Source organism: Botrytis sinoallii (assembly GCF_014898435.1).
Source record: "Botrytis sinoallii strain Bc 23 chromosome Unknown BSIN_007, whole genome shotgun sequence".
NCBI lineage: Eukaryota > Fungi > Ascomycota > Leotiomycetes > Helotiales > Sclerotiniaceae > Botrytis > Botrytis sinoallii.
Window position 1 is genome coordinate 2101906 of NW_024066034.1, and position 17949 is coordinate 2119854.

The 17949-nt window shown below is 32.2% G+C and overlaps 1 protein-coding gene across 1 annotated transcript; it reads right to left on the reverse strand.

Annotated features, from left to right (window-relative positions):
• Nucleotides 1–180: 180 nt before the first annotated feature.
• Nucleotides 181–1839, reverse strand: EAF02_004977 (uncharacterized protein; the record flags this gene model as incomplete). The annotated part of the gene is made up of 1 exon (XM_038901025.1): nt 181–1839. The coding sequence occupies one exon, from the start codon at nt 1837–1839 to the stop codon at nt 181–183; it is 1659 nt and encodes a 552-aa protein (XP_038759537.1).
• Nucleotides 1840–17949: the final 16110 nt, after the last annotated feature.

Consider the following 17949-nt stretch of genomic DNA (forward strand, 5'->3'; position numbering starts at 1 on the left):
GCGCCCCCCAAGAAAATTGGGAACATAAGTTGGCGATTGGCGAGATCAAGCAAAATGGAATTCTAAAGGAAATATTATACCGGTGGTCTAAAAGTTTTTTTTGTGAAGACACGCAGCATACCTAAGTCCCAATTCCCTATAAGCTTCAGCTTAGCAATCTTTCTGCTTCCCACTTGAAGCTCAAGCCATCTCAACACAATTCTCGAACTCTCTGACACCCCATCTAAGCCCTTGTTCCAACTCCCACAAGAACTCTCCTCGCTCTCCAGACTCTATCAGCCGCTTTTTGATCCAAATTTCCAAAGATCCAAGTCTATCTGCTCCGCCCTTTTCTCCCCTCCATTCAAAAAATGTCGCTGCGTCCTCCCACCCGACCCTCCACCCCTTTTCATACAAGTCATGCCGAAACTCCTTTCCAGGATCTTCATGCGTCCAATAATCTATATGGTCCTTCACCATCTTCTGCATAATCTCATCCTTCTGCATTTCTGCCTTCGTCAATTTCTCTTTGGCTTCTTCCACAGACCAGCTCATATAAGCCGGAGCAATTATATTCCCCTTCTTAACCTGTTCCACAAACCCCCAACCACCTCCATCCATCCACTCCATTTTCCATGTCCAGAAATAACTTCCCGCACTACACCCCTCCGTCCATTTGTTGCATTGATGCCGTCCGAATTCCCGAGTTAATTCTTCCTTCATAGCAGGTGGAGATTTTGCCCAGCTTTTCTCGTCAAGAACGCAACTGTATTCGCCAATCACAATTTGTGTTTCTCCGCCAGATGAGAGATGTGTGGCGCTTGGGCTACAATTAGGCAGTTCGCCTAGTTCGGTAGGGATTCGATGGATTAGCTCTTGGGCGCTTTGTGAGCGATGCTTCTCTGCAAATGTGTAGTATTTGTGTGTGTCAATGACGACGGGATTGCTGGGAACCTTTCCAGATTTCCAGTCTCGTTCTTTGGTCCATTTCAATGCAGAAGAAAGATCCCATGCATCGCTTATGTAGATGGGCACTTCGGAGTCGATCTCGGAAATAGATTGAATGACGGAGGTGTAGAAATCATACATTCCTTTCTTTCCGGCATCCCAGCATGCTTCGTTACAGAGCTGAATACCGATTACCCCATCCAACTCCTTACATTCTTTTGCGATGAACAAAAGCGCCCTTTTCGCAAGCTCAAGATTCTTCTTAGAACTCCAAAGTTCTGCTTTTCCTGTACTAGATCCCGAATGCATATCTGTATTTGCACCTCCAGGCAGAGCGTGGAGATCTACGAGGACCCCCACTCCAAGAGCACGAGCCCGAGTGATGAATTCTTTGACTATCGTCCAGGAATTTTGATAGACGTCTTTGGCACTCTCAAAGGGTGTCCCGACACAGAATTCTGGTCCGAGTGTAAAATACCCGACTGGTAATCGGATACTGGTTCCTTTTGCCGATTTGGCCAACCATCCGAAAGCCTGATCGGTAACTGCGTTTTTCCAATGTCCCTCCCATTTTTGCCGGGTAGCTTCCACACCATTACTCTTAACAGAAGAAGTTACAGCATCGAGCTCCGAAGATGCACCTCCCACAAATTTAGGGAAGAGCCATGGTTCGAGAACAAAAATTGAACCAAGATTGACACCAAAGTGATAACGATAACGGAGAATATCACGGACAGTGGGCTGAGGGATAGTCGAGGGGCGAGATTGATGAATATTATTAACGGGGCGTGTAGAATCCGAAGGAGAAGTCTGAGAAGAGGATGAACCAGAGCGTATATGATCCTTGGCTCTTTGAACGAGTTTCTTCATCTTCAATCGAATTTTTTTGGCACGACTGCTAAGTTCGGTCATCTTCGCAAGCTGAAGAGACCATCATCTTTTATCGTCAAGAGCATATATACCTACATCATCGAAAAAGCAAGTTTTGTTGGGATCTACGAGACGATCGACATTGCTTTCATTAGGTATGCAAATTTGAGCCTTTTGCGGCAGTTGTGTCTGTTGGTAAAATGGAAGCCAATCATTTCCATGATCTGAGACAGGGAGGCTCTACGTGGCCGAAAAAAACTGGCGGCATTTGACGGCTCTCAATGTCCCTGAATCATAAATCCATTTCAGATAAGGTGTCAAGGCCTGAAACAACCAAACAAAGATTCAGACATTCTCTATTTCGAAAACACAAAATATAAATAAAAATTCCTTCCAGAGGCTGGTCAATCCCGGCCTATCATTTCGGCTAACGTGGTTTATCACCGAGTGGGCCATATCACCGAGTGGACCACTTTCACCTCAATTTACACCTTCAAACCTATATTATTCAACAATAATTAAATCAATTGATTAAAACTATTAAGAATCTAATAATCTAGAATTTATTATATTATTTTGATAGATTCTTATATTATAATCTATCTTTCTGTATTTATTACAATACCAAATAAAAAGTACTTCCCTATTAGAATTTCTCTTTTTTTAACACTCATTATATTAAATCTGAATATCAACCTTTTACTAAAATAATATATCAAAAGCCTTTTATTTAATAAATACTCCTCCTTAACACAATTGGATTTTTTTTATATATCGACATTTACTTAATATCTTATTTGTGTCACGGATCGCACCCAATCACAGCTGCAATCGCTCACGTGCGCGCTTACACATGTGCACAATCATGTGTATATAGCTAGTATATAGGAGCGCTCTACGAGCGCTTTGCTCTTGATTCTGTAGTTATAGATTCTAAGGATAAATTGTACCCTACTCTCGCAATTCTTTTAAAGCAAAGTGTTATATTATTTATAACTCACTATATAATCGTATGGCTATCTGATGACCAATCAAATAATATCTTATAACTATAATATCTTTTTAGGTATATCGAGGATATTCGATATTATTTATAGGAAGAGGACTGATTCCAAGTAAATCTATTTGATAGAAGATAATAAACCCCTAATATATAGAGTTACAAGTATCGCTATTATATCCAACCCATTTACCTCAAAGAAACTCCATTACTCTCTCCTTCTTACCAGCTAAGCATCCCCAGTCGACAATAGTCAATCTCAACGAAGTGATAGTTATAATTCTTACAATTCTAATATAAATACTAATAAACATGGAAAGAGTAAATAGTCTGAAAACGACTTTTCGATTGAGGTATTAACTTTCAAGAATAATATATTGATATATATTCTTTTATCATAAAAAGAATAAGTACCAATCTTTAGAGATTTTGAGAATTTGTAAAACAAAATTGTAAAACTCAAAAACGAATTGCTATAGTATAGTCTTAATATTACTTACCTATCTCAATCTCCAAGATACCAATAGTAATATTATATAGATTCCTTTATAAATCGCAAAGTTCGGATTTCTAATATTTTAATTGATTTTATTAAAAGAGCATCTTCTATTATCGGGAAAAGGAAAAACAAGAAAAACCTCTACTTGCGAAGTCAGTTTTTGTGACAATCCCTTTTGAATATCGATAGCAGACCTCTCTCAAATCCGATTGCCTTATCAAGTAATCTACAAATTTACTGAATACTCTATTCTCATTTATTTACTATTACAATAGAGTATTTGTATATTTTGAAGCCTATCAATCTTTTATTTAAACTCAAAGATAGTATAGAGCTGAAAGCAAGCTTTTGATAGTTATTGATCACCAAGCAACTCGAACTTTATGAAAATTCGTTTATCTCGAAAGTGCAATGGCGATCTTATATAATAAATTAGATAGAAGGAGAGGTACAAGAATACATGTTCTTGTTGTATACTCAAGTACCTTACTTAACAGGATAGCAATTGATTGATCAGCTTGTAGTTATTTACAAGAACCTGGCTGAAGCCGATTATATATAAACTGAGTATAAACACTGGGTTATGCTTAATAATACCCAACAAGGAAACTTTTTAATATAATATTGCAGATTTAGATTATTAATTATATAGACAGAAATCATCAATTCGATAACTCTTCTTTGTAATCTGAAAAGAAAAATATCTGATTTCCTTTAATGAGCTATTGGTCTTTATATTAATGAATACTATACTGTTAAGGATCTAGCTATTAAACTTATTAAGATCAATAAACTCGAAGTTATGCTTTGAGAATACAATTATTACAAAATGATTAAAGAGATACCTCTTAGAAAGCTGTTTAGTAATACTAGTTTATTGACTATCCCTAAAAGCACTCTCTACTTATTGGATAATTCGAACCTATTTATTCAATTTCATACCCAATATCCTCCTTACATTTCTACTAGCTATATAAAAACCTTCAAGCCAAATAATATTCCATTTTCAGAAAACAATTTCAATTATAGTATTATTATTTCTATATTAGAAGTGAATTGTAGTTTTATATTATATATAGGTAATGTAAATATTATAGTTAAGATTTAAGAGATTAGAGAAGATGAAAAGTTTTATAATATAAAAGAAAATATTAAAAAGAATGTAAATCAAAAAGTGCAAACAGAAACTGTTGAGTCTGCTTATATTACCGAAAATCAATGTTTAAATTAATATGTTTAGATAGAAGTTCCCTTCTAAACGTGATTTGGGATATAAGATTCCTTGATTTGATAAAACTAATGGGAGGTGATTCCATAAATCTATTATATATACTTTTGAAAAATGGATATTTATACAATACTTAATCTCTTATAGATTCCGGAGCGAATAGCTTTACTTTTATCAACAAGATATTCTTTTTATTATTATTCCTTATATTCAAACCCTGTTTTATACTACTCAAACTATTGATTAAAATCAAAAGCTACAATAGTATATAAAGTAAAGCTATTATTTATTTCACATTTTTTTAATTTCACAATTAATACTCAATAACAATCTTATTTGCTATTTCTTATTACCGATTTGGGTTTATATAATGTAATCCTAGATTGTAAATGGTTGACAGAGATCCGAGTTAAAGTCGATTGTTTTAACCGATGTCTTGAATAGCCTTCCAAGTATTCTCCTACTGTTTCCTTATCAAAAAATATATTTTTAATCAAAAACAATCTTCAATAACCCAGAATCAGTCACTTGAGATAAAAAGATACTGATAATCGGAATGCCCGATTGGAAGAGATGTACCACCGACTTGACAATAAATAATCGATTATAGTACTGATTGTATCTGAAATACTTATTACCCTTCCCTAAGAGATTAATATAGTAATCTTAAATACAATCGAAGCTCAGATTCTAATCAATCTAAAAAAGAAACCTATTCTCGGTCAAATCTCTATTCAGTCTATTTACAAATCCCTCCCGCTTTATATCTCCAACATGTTTAACATTTATATATTCAAGTCGATTCAATTTCAACTTATTTATAAGAGAAATAAGGATTATGAGATCTTTATAGTTATATATACAGAGATTGACAATATCATTTCGATTTACAAATCTAGTTAAAACAATAATTATTGAATCTCAACTGCAATTACTGCCTTAAACAATTTTAAACTAGAAACTATCACTATTCTCAATTGTATTATTACAGATATCGAAATAAAGCCTCCAATCCCCAAAGCTTACCAATAATATCATTGAGCATTCTTCAAGTGCAAATCCGATATCCTATCTTTTTTCCGATCATACAATTACAAGATTATATTTAAAGGAGAAAGTGAAAAAGTTCTCAAATATAATTTCCTGTATAAAATATTACTCGAATAGTTTAAGGTTATTAAAGAATATATTATAGAAAACCTTATTAAAGGATTTATAAAATCCAATCAAGCATTGTTTATAATACTAATTCTTTTTGTAAAAAAGCTGAATAAAAGCTTAAGATTCTATATAGACTTCCGATTACTCAATTCTTTAATATACAAAGACAGGTACCCTCTATCTCTTATTGATGAGATACTCGCATGACTCATTGGTGTAAAGATATATATCAAATTAGATATTCGATAAGCATTTCATTGTATCCATATGAATCCAGCTTCCAAAGAATATATTACTTTTTGTATTTGATATAGTTCCTATAAATGTAAAGTTTTACCTTTTGAATTGATAAATGGCCCTGCGATTTACTAATAATATATAAATAATATTCTATTTGACTATTTAAATAACTTCTATATTATTTACCTCAATAATATTCTTATATATTCTGAAAATGAAGATGAATATAAAGAATATGTTAAGTGTATCCTCGAACAACTTGAATCTGCTAGTCTTCAGGCAAACCTCAAGAAATACAAATTCAATATTAAATGTACAAAGTATTTAGATTTTATTATCTCTATAAACAGTGTACAAGTTAATCCAAAAAAGATTAAAGTAATTATTATTTGGACTTATTCTATTACTATAAAGGATATCCAATTGTTCTTAGGTTTTTATAACTTTTATTGCTGATTCATTAAGGATTATAATATAATAGCAAAATCTCTTTATGAATTTACAAAAGCAAATATCAAATTCCATTTCAACAAAATCTATCAAATTGTATTTAATATATTCAAAGATAGACTTATCTTTGCTTCTTTCCTATAGTATTACAATTATACACTATTCTGTATATTGAAAATCAATACATCTAATAATATAGTTATTAGTGTATTATCTCAGAAGTATAGTAATAAATGATTATCAATTATCTACTTTTCAAAAACGATAATCGTTATCAAACTGAATTATAAAGTTTATAATAAAGAAATGCTTGCGATCATCAAATCCCTAGGCTATTGGAAAGCCGAACTTGCTAGATTCCTATATCAAATCAAAGTGTATATCAATTATAAAGCACTTGAGTACTTTATATTAACTAAATAGCTGAATACTTAATAAATATGTTAAGCAAAATTACTCATTGATTATAACTTCATTATCATATACCATACTAAAAAGAATAATCCATTTGTAGATGTGCTTATACATTATATTAACAAGTTAGATTAATAGAATAATACTAAAAAAAGAATCGTCTTCAACAGTTTATAAAAGATAATCAGGTGAATATAAAGATTATATATGAATCTTTATAGCAAGATCTGGATATAATTGCAAATATCGATATATATACAATCACACCGCTTTTTGATATCATAAATCACATCATTAAAGCAAATAGATCCCATTCGAGTTTAAAAGCTCTGTGTATTCAAACTACCAAATCACACAAGCATTTCACATTTGAGAAAAGACTCTTGCTTTATAACAATCGATTTTATATACCAGATATTGAAAATCTGCGAACCTATTTGATTCGCGAAGTTTATAATTCAGTCTTCATTGTACACCCTAATATTAAAAAGATCTATATTTTTTTGACTAATCAATATTATTAAAAGAACATAAACAATATAATCAACCAATATATATGGAATTGCTACAAATACAAGCACAGCTTTGTATCAAGAGATTACACTCCCAGTCTCCTCCATCCATTCCTGATCTCTATATAAGCATAGCAATATATCACTATGGACTATTACAGTTTTAATAAGAATAAATATGGTTACAATAATGTATTCGTTATTATCGACCAATTGACCAAATAAGCTATTTCGATATCCTGTTATAAATCAATCGATTCAAGAGATCAGGCCTGCTTGTACCTATACCATATATACAGATATTATAGTACCCCAAAGACTATAATCTCTAATCGTAGTTCTCAATTCATATCCAAATTCTAGTAAGAATTTAATAATATCTTAAAAATATAAGTTAAGTTATTTACCGTTTATTATCTGTAAATTAATGGTTAAATTGAGATTTATAATCAATATCTCTAATAATGCTTGTAACCCTTTATAAACTATTATCAAAATGATTAATCTGAATTCTTATTAATAATAAACTACACTCAATTTACACTTTTTTATAAATCACTAAATGATTAAACTTTATACGAGATCTTATATAGCTACTTACTCTACAATCTTTGGAATTGGAAATCCGATTCCATTATGTTTATCAACGATTTGAATATAATCGATACTAAAGAGTATATTAAATATAATAAATTAGCATTCGATCAAATAAAAGAAAATATCTTGTATATGCAAGAAAAGATATTTCGATTGGCTAACTTGTATTACTGTTCAATTGACTTTGATATGGGAGATTATATATAGTTTAATATAAGGGACTTTCCAATACAACAATTATTCAAAAAATTGAATTACCCTATTTAAGGGAAATTCAAGATTATTAGTCGGGCTGGAGATTCCTTTTGATTGGACTTATCGTTTATTATAAAAATCTATCCCGTATTTCCATCTAACAAGCTTTACAAAACAGCAGATGATCCACTTCCCGGACAAATCCTCAAACTACCGCCTTTAATAAATATTACTGGTAATATTGAATGAAAAGTAAAGCGTATTTTAGCTATAAAAAAAGTACGCCAACAGCTTAAGTACAAAGTATTATAACTGAACGCTAATAACGATCTTATCTAATACCCTGCCTTTAACTTAAAAACTGCTCTGTACTATTTCTATAACTTTTATTTACAAAATCCTATTCTGCTAGAACTCTCTATATATTTATCGGAGTGGATTTGTCTTTACAAGAATGAAAAGAATAATTATGATTTTATAGATAACAATTAATATATAAATGAAAAAAATAAAAAGAACTTCTTTAATTTATTATTATAATAAAGAAAATTCTAATTACACAAAAGGCTAAAAGCAATTGAACAAAGATGAAATATCAATAAAGAAAGTCTTTTCCTCTATTTAGCAAATTTAAACTAAATTAGAAAAAAAGTCCCTACAATCATTAATGATTACAATTAGGCAAGGTATAATAACAAAAACTAAATGATTTAAACTGAAATACTAGCCGAGTTTTTAGTTAATAATAACAACAAGTACATACAGGACAATTACAAACTGAAAGACAAAACAACCCTTAGTCACAATATGCACAATAACAAGATTGAGCTGATACTTAATCGTATCCAATTGCTTACAAGCTACCGAAAGCTCTGCTTCTATCTGAATTACAACGAACTAGTACTGCGATTCCAATTCGTCTCCCCGCACTGCAATCTCCGTTATATAACACTCCATAGTTTCTCGAATAAGAATAAAAGGAAGTATTTCTTTCGAAACACAACTCTTTAGCTCCTTTTGTATATCAAGTTATTTCAAAAATTAATTTTATTAAAAACTAGCAAAGTTGTAACTTACCTCTATCATATTACTGTATTCAATAACAACTGATTGATATTAGAGAAACATCTTATATATATCCCCATTAGATAAACGCTTATACTTATGTTTACCAGCCAGATAAAACAGATAGTGAGATTAACTAGACGATTATCCAGAAAGTCGATAGCAGATATTATTTCCCTTACCGAAAACACAACTATATACATAGTCAATACAAATCTAATTATTTTCCTGAATATATTGTTCCTATTATAATACTATCTTTTTGATAACCTCTTACTTGGAAATCCCTATTCATCAATATCAACAAAGTCAACACTTCTGTGACGGGGTATATCGAATTTACGATCAAATTGATTTTGATATAAAACCTTTAGAATATCTTTTTCAACTATCTTACCATCATTTTCGAAATCACAAAAATAATATACCACTGTAATCAATTTATTAGCAAATTTCTTTTCATAATTGTCAACATAATTGATCAAGGAATTATATTTTTTCCTCCAAATTCTGTCTTGAAAGATAATAGAACGAATACATCCAATAAGTATATCGAAGATTGATCCCACCTTCAAATACATTGCTTTCAATATCTATAATCATACTTATTAGATAAGCCAACCACAAGCCGGAAATATCAAAAGAAAGCCTCATTTATATATATCTTATTATCCAATCTATCTTCCTCATCATCCTCCTTCTCACCAACAAGATCACTACCACTCCCGCTACAGCTCGACTCCTCCTCTTTCTCAACAGGACGCTTGCCTTGCACAATAGAAGAGGCAAACACTCTCTTCGCCATAAACTATAAAGAAATATATTAGCAAAACAAATACAAAAGAAAAATAAACAACTCACCACCGCATGCGTATCCTCTTATTGTTTTAGCTGTATTGACAATAACTTGCTTTTACTGCTACGTTTTCTTAATAGTATAAAAGGTATATTGATTATTGATTAAAAGATATAAAGAAAATAAATAACTAAAAAAGATTTGAAAGAGAAAAGGAAATTTGGGCGATTTATATGCTTCGAAGGCTTTGTGCTATTGTTAGGCTATAGAATAGTTTTCTCCATTTCCCATACACCTTTCCGTTGCGAAAAAAGCAAAATTTGCGTATATACCCGTTTACCACACTATACTATAATATAAACAACAATGCTTTATTGAGATTGCCAATGCATCTACGGATTAGATAATTATAAAGCTTAAGGACAAGCTTTTTCGAAAAGGGGGGTAATGTTACAAATCGCATCCAATCGCAACTGCGATCGCTCATGTACACACTTGTGCACATGCACGATCATATATATATAGCTAGTATATAGGAGTGCTCTATGAGTGCTTTGCTCCCGATTCTGTAGTTGTAGATTCTAAGGATAAATTGTACCCTGCTCTCGCAGTTTCTTCTAAGGCAAAGTGTCACAATTTGCCTTTCAAAATATATGAATCTTTATACTCAAAAGTATATTCTTATAAGCTAATCTCTTTATACCTTTAACTAAAGTTTAATACAATTTCGAATATAGATATAGAAAAGCTTGATTGATATCGAGTTATTCAAGATTTTATTAAAGTTGATTGAGAAAGAGTTTTAGTTGGATTATAAAGAATTTGAGAGATTTATTAATCTAGATTGAAAGAGGGGGGGGGTAGGTATATGAATTCGATATCCAATTTCGAAAGCACAATATTAGAATCAAAGAGTATTAAACTACTTTTCTGAATTCTGATTTTATATTTTAAAAATAATTGATTATTTATATATAACTTTAAAAGCTATAAAGAATTCAACCTTCGAAATATAATTGATATATATCTTAATAAACTTATCAATTTGCACCATTATATAAATGTTTTCAGATTCCTAAAACAGTTTATATCAAGTAATGAGTTAAATGACTTGAATACAGTAAATAGATTCAAGTATATAATATTATGCTCTTTGCAATATATCTGAAAAGCTCTTGCTCTATAGCTTTCATGCCTATCTAATATCAACATTCGATATCTGCCCTTTCTTCGATTCTTAATATACGTATCAAGTATTTCAATCATTCTAAATCTATTTCATTGTTTGTTATTCATTAGATATAGGTTTAATAGTCTAATCCACAGGAAGATCGGTTTGGTATATCAATTAGAAAGAGAACTTGTTCCTGAACTACTAGAAATAAGGGAATAATTTTATTCTCTTCATTTCTATATATTATTGCTATAACTCATTCTCGATTGCCTAACTGTATTGATTTACTTCTACTGTATCTTTTAATACTAATAATAACTATTGCTACAGATATATCCCTATCATAAAGCCTATTTCATCAAAATTATAGAAATCGTTATCCAAAATACTGTATTTTGCTTTTATATTCGCAAATCACTCGAAACCAATCTTTATAAGCTTAGGATCTTCATAGAAAGCTTTTTGGAAATCATAAATACAACTAAACACATCTTTAATTCGATTTAATATTATACAAATCGATATGCTTAGAATTTTTCAATACGTTTCGAATCCCTCGATTCAAAAATATAATTCGCTATATCTTCTATATTCTTGATATTGAATAGAAATCCTCTTGAATTTATATCAAGTATATATTCAATAATCATATCCTCTTCCAATTCTGTAATCTTATGGCAATTTGCTCGAATCTCTGTATGTGTCACGGTGGGAGCTCACGTGATATGCTGATCTTATCGGAGAGGACCGAAAGGAGTGCTCGCATTGGAGCGTAAGCGAGCTAGGGCCTGATCGGGCTAGCTCGCTGTGAGAATTCCGTATATCTTCAACTCAGAAGATCCTATATTGTAACTCTTTGAGCTACATCTTAATCCTCAATCTGAATCTATTACCCGAATCAATATAGCCTTACCAGATTAAGGCAAAGTTATTAGAACCCTATCTAGCCGTTTGCCCTGTAATACTACATAGCTCCTACCCATTAAAATATCGCTTTTGCAATAACTGCTTTGTACCTGCCTGGCCGGTCTGGAGACTCCTCGGAATTTGGCGCTTTTGTATCGGAGGACCCCTAGGTTTGATATCAATATTTTTAGTTGGCATCTGTATATTATATTAAGCTGGAAGAAACTAATAGATCGCTTGAATACGAAATTTCCGAATCTTTAGTTTGTGAATGTATTTAAGCTGCTCTGTACAAGCAGGTTGTTATTCAAAATGCCCATCTACTCGATCGCTTTGCCAAATCCATGCCTACTAAATATATAGAATAAACTATATATACTGAAGCAAAGACACCTTGATTTTAGCACCTTCTTCACGGAATTCCAGAGACTTATTCTAAAAGAAGAAATGCCTGATAATACTCTAACCCCGCTTCTATTTCAAGGAATCTCTTGTAAACTACAAGACATACTGTTGTATAATCCTGCTTCGATCCGTGAATTTCGTTAATACACTAACCATCTATAATAATTCAATAACCAATTCTATTAATATCAATAACAAGTTTATTGTATTTGTTCTATTACTTTCAAAACTTTATTTCGGAGAATAATCGCTACTTTATTTTTATAACTTATTAGTCCAAAATCTACTCCTGAAGACCTAATAGATCTGAGTTTAGAAAAAAAGAAATACATTATTAGAAATCTGGGTTTACAATAGGAATGTAGTAAATATTATCGCTGTAATTCTACTAGCTATCTAATATAAGATTGCTTGTACTCCGATATTCATTCTATTCAACTCCAAGTTACTATTACTACAATTAGCCTTATAAAAACCAGCCTTATACCAAACAATCCTTCAAAAAACCAAGTTTCTATCTATTCCCCATTTTGCTCTCCTTTCTGTTTATCGACTAGCTCAATTAATTCGGAAAACGGGATATATCTAACTTAAACTACAATCAGGATGATTTTTTGTGTACCCTTCGTTTATTTACTATTATTATTCATAGCCTTTCTTTAGAAAATGAATTAAACAATTATACGAATCTGATGATTCTACTTATCATTCTGCTTTTGGAAAAAGATACCCTCCCGATATATGCTATGGTTGATAGTGGATACAAAGGAATTGTTTTTGTAGATCGAAGTTAAGTATTTTCCCAGAAAATATTAATATATTAATTATCTATAGTATTCGAAGTTATAGGATTTGATGGAAATATTCTGCCTGATAATCGAGTTACTTTCTATATTTAAGTAGAACTTAGAATTAATGATTATATTAAGAAGAAAATCGTTTTGTATATAACCAAACTAGTCTATTATCCTATTATACTAGGGATAGCTTGACTTAAGAAACACAATCCCTGTGTCGACTTCGTAACAAACTCATTCCAATTCGATAGCTTGTTTTGCTACGAATTTTGTAATACTTTGTTCTACCCGTCCTATATAAAAACTCTGCCAGATATTCCTTCAAAAGTCTGATCTGTACATTTGCCTGTTTATCTCGAAGGGTTAAAGAATAAGGATATAGCTGTGATCTCCTTGAAAGCCTGTTCGGCTTACACCCGCTGGAAATATGAAATATTCCAGATATCGATCAAACAAATCGATAATATTCTAAATAAGAAAAAGAAGATATTCAACCCTAAAGACCTATTATTCGAGTTCCGAAATTGAAAAGATATCTTCTCTCTAAAGAATGCAGAAAAGCTATCCTCTCATCAATTATACAACTATGAAATCCGTTTTAAAGAAAAGCTATTCCTCCTTTCAACACTTTATACTCTATATCCTATTTCGAATTAAAAGCCCTAAAAGAATAGCTAAAAGAGAATCTTAAAAAAGAATTTATTCAACCAAACTCCTCCCCCATCGCTTCCCCTGTTTTGTTTGTTAAAAAAGCTGATAAAAGTCTTCGATTTTGTATAGATTATTATACTTTGAATAATTTATTGGTTAAAAATCGATACCTCTTACTATTAATAAAAGAATTTCTGAATAATCTGAAAAGAATAAAGTATTTCAGTAAGATCGATATCATTTCTGTCTTTAATAATATAAAAGTGAAAAAAGAACAGGAATACCTAATTACATTCCATACCCGATTCGGACTATTCGAATCCTTAGTTATGCCGTTCGGGTTGATAGAGGTTTTTGTAACCTTCCAGAGATTTATTAATGATTTCCTATAGGGATATCTGGATGTATTTTGTATCGCTTATCTGAACGACATTCTGATATATAGTTGAACTCGAAAGGAACATATCCGTTATGTCCAGAAGATTCTGTAAGTATTGAGGGAAGTCGGCTTGTTTGTTAAATTTGAAAAGTGCAAATTCCTGAAATCCGAAATCAAGTTTCTAGACCTTATTATAGAAAGCGATGGTATCCGAATGGATCCAGAGAAAATCCGAACAATTGTGGATTGGAAACTGCTTATTAGTGTAATCGACATTTAAGTATTTATTAGGTTTTCGAACTTTTATTAACAGTTTATTAGAGATTTTTTGAAAATCATCAACCCAATGATAGATCTGATCAAAAAGAATATTCTGTTTCTATAGAGCCCTACCTGTTAAGAAGCGTTCAACTGATTAAAGCGAACATTTATCGAAGCACCTATTCTGGTTTTCTTTGATTAGGAAAAGGAAGTGATTATAGAAATCGATACCTCCGATTATATATTCACCAGAATACTTTTCTAATATAATGATAATGGAATACTTAGATTTGTTATATTCTTCTTTAAAAAATACTCAGTAGCTAAATACAACTACAAGATTTACAACAAAGAACTGTTAGCTATTATCCATTACTTCGAAGAATGGTGTCCCAAGTTGAAAGGTGCTACATTATTAATTCAAGTGATTACTGATTATAGAAATCTGGAATACTTTATTACAACAAAACTATTGAACTGTTGTTAAGCCTACTAATCCGAATTTCTGTTTCGATTTAATTTCCGAATTACCTATCGCTTCAAAAAGCTAAATGCCAAACCCGATACACTGATTAGAAGGTTAGAAGATCTTTCTAAGGAAGGGGATAAATGTCTCCTATATTAAAGTTATACTATCCTGAAACAAGAGAATCTAGATCCCGATCTGTTTTCTATTATTATTATTCTAATCGAACCCAAAATTGCCAAAAGAATATATTTCATTATAATCATTTATAGCCAAAGAAACCCCAACCCTACTAATACCATTGACTACTTGGATTCCAATAATACTATAACTTTGCCAGAAAATAGCAAAGTTATAGAGCCTGTAATCCTATATGTCATATCTATACCTAACCTTGCGATACGATTAGAGAACCCAGAAAACCCTTTAAACCTTTCTGTCGATCTGTTTACCCTATTCTATAAAGGCTATCAAATCGATTTTGTACCCAAATCTATTCTGAAATCCCTACAAAAGGGATTCCCGAAATATTCGAAAATCACTCTTGTCGAGTATACCGAAAACAACAATTTGCTGTATTATCAAAGGAAACTATATATTCCCGACTACAACCCCCTGAAAACCTACCTGCTCTGCCTATACTACGAATCGCTTGCTGCTGGTTACCCGTACTGTACCCGAACCTTCGAATTATTATTCCAAAATTACTATTGGCCTGGATACTACAATTATATTACACAATAGATCCGTAACTACCATAATTGCCATTACACTATCCCGAATCGCAAAGGCTAAAAGGGAGTTCTCCACTCGCTCCCGATTCTGCAAAGAGCTTAGCAAGATATCTCAATAGATTTTATTATGTACCTGTCTGAAGTACCGATTTCGATACTATTATAGTAATAATCGATCGATTAACGAAAATGAAATATTTCTTGCTCTGTTATGGTACCTGCAATTCCGAAGAGGTTGCTTGCCTATTCTGAAAGAATATCTGGAAGCTCCATGGCTTACCTCTAATTATTATATCTAATTGTAGAGCTCAATTCGTCTCTGAATTCTGGAAATATATCTGTAAGTGCTTGGATATAGTTGCTAAGTTTTTAATTGCTTATTATTCTGAAACTGATGAACAAATCGAGAGGGCTAATGTGATATTAGAACAATACCTTTGGTTGTATGTAGCCTATTTGTAAGACGATTGGATAAAGTGGCTTTTATTTACTGAATTCTTTATTAATAATGTTTAGTCCAAAAGTATCCAAATAACCCCATTCTTCTCGAACTACGGGTTCCATCCTCATCTAAACTTCGAGCCCACACTATTCCAGAGTAACCATTCTATTGTATAAAATATCAAAGAATTCGTTATTAAAATAAAAGCTATCTTTTTTATATTTATAAACCAAACTAATTACTAATCAAACCTGATATTCGAAGAATACCAATATCTGCTATTCCCCTGCCTATAAATACCTGCCTGGTAACCTGGTTTAGCTGAATATTAAAAACATCAAGACTCTACACCTATAGAAAAAGCTCGATTGGAAAAAACCTCAGGTTCTTCAAAATCCTAAACCCGATAGACCCCTATGCCTATAAACTGAAGCTCCCAGCCTCGATAAAGATTCATCCTGTTTTCTATATCAACCTACTATATCCTATATACGATAATCCTATTCCTGAATAGTGTAATCCGCCACCATCTCTTATAAAAATAAACAGCCTCAAGCATTTTGAGATTACCGAAATCCTAAACTTTTGTTAAAAAGAAAAGATTATAAAGAATCTCGTTTGAAATATATTATTTATTAAATCGATTACAATACACTAACCAAAAAACCTGCAAGCTATCTGAAAGACACACAAAAACTGATCCGCAACTTCCACCATAAATACCCTAACAAACCCAATCCCGCTTGACCGAGCCCGTCTGCCTATAGATTGTAAACTATAATATACTACCTTAACAGAGCTCGATCCTTAGGAGAAGAGTAATATCACAATATAAGCTTACATAATATACTGATTTTATCAAAAAGAATCGAAAAGAACGCTCGCACCGGAACACAAGCAAGCTAAAGCCCGATCGGGCTAGCTCGCTGTGAGAATTCCGTATATCTTCAATTCAGAAGATCCTATATTGTAGCTCTTTGAGCTACATCTTAATCCTCAATCTGAACCTATTACCCGAATCAGTATAGCCTTGCCAGATTAGAGCAAAGTTATTAGAACCCTATCCAGCCCGCCTGCCCGTGATAGTATGTGGAGTTAAATTGTTTATTCTATGACTGATTATTATGCAAGATATATTATATAGTTTAGTAATCTTTCGAATACTTAATTTTTTATTTTTTTGAAGAGTTTCGATGGCTAAAGTAAATGTGCTTTTTTATTTGTAGATTCCATAATAAATGGTTGATAAAACGCGTATTGAATATGAAGAATGCGAATTGAGGTGAAAGTGGCCCACTCGGTGATATGGCCCACTCAGTGATAAACCACGTTATGTGAAGTAGTCGGAAGTGGAGGTCCGAGCACAGCATCGCTTATGTAACATTAGTCTCTGTCTCGTTTGTCCTATGTAGTCTCGTAGTCTCATGAGGTCGCACAAAGTTCTCCCTTCTCAAACCTCTGGATACCCCAATGCACAAATACCAATTTGAGTGATGTTATTGACAAGATCTCCAGCATCAAGGATGCTGTCGTCTCTAAAATTAATGGTAATGCCTGAAGCCAGGTTTTCGAAAGCTAGTGCTTGCTTAGCACCTACATCACGTGTGAGGTACCGAAAACCACGAAGATTAACTCAGGGGTACATGGGTTAGAATGCAAGGTACACACGACTTCCTGGCTCCTTATATTTAGCGATTTCAACACTTATAGAATTGCCAAAACCTTTCCAAACTTTGTACCATAAAGTATGAATCGAATTGACACCAATACCACTGTCGTG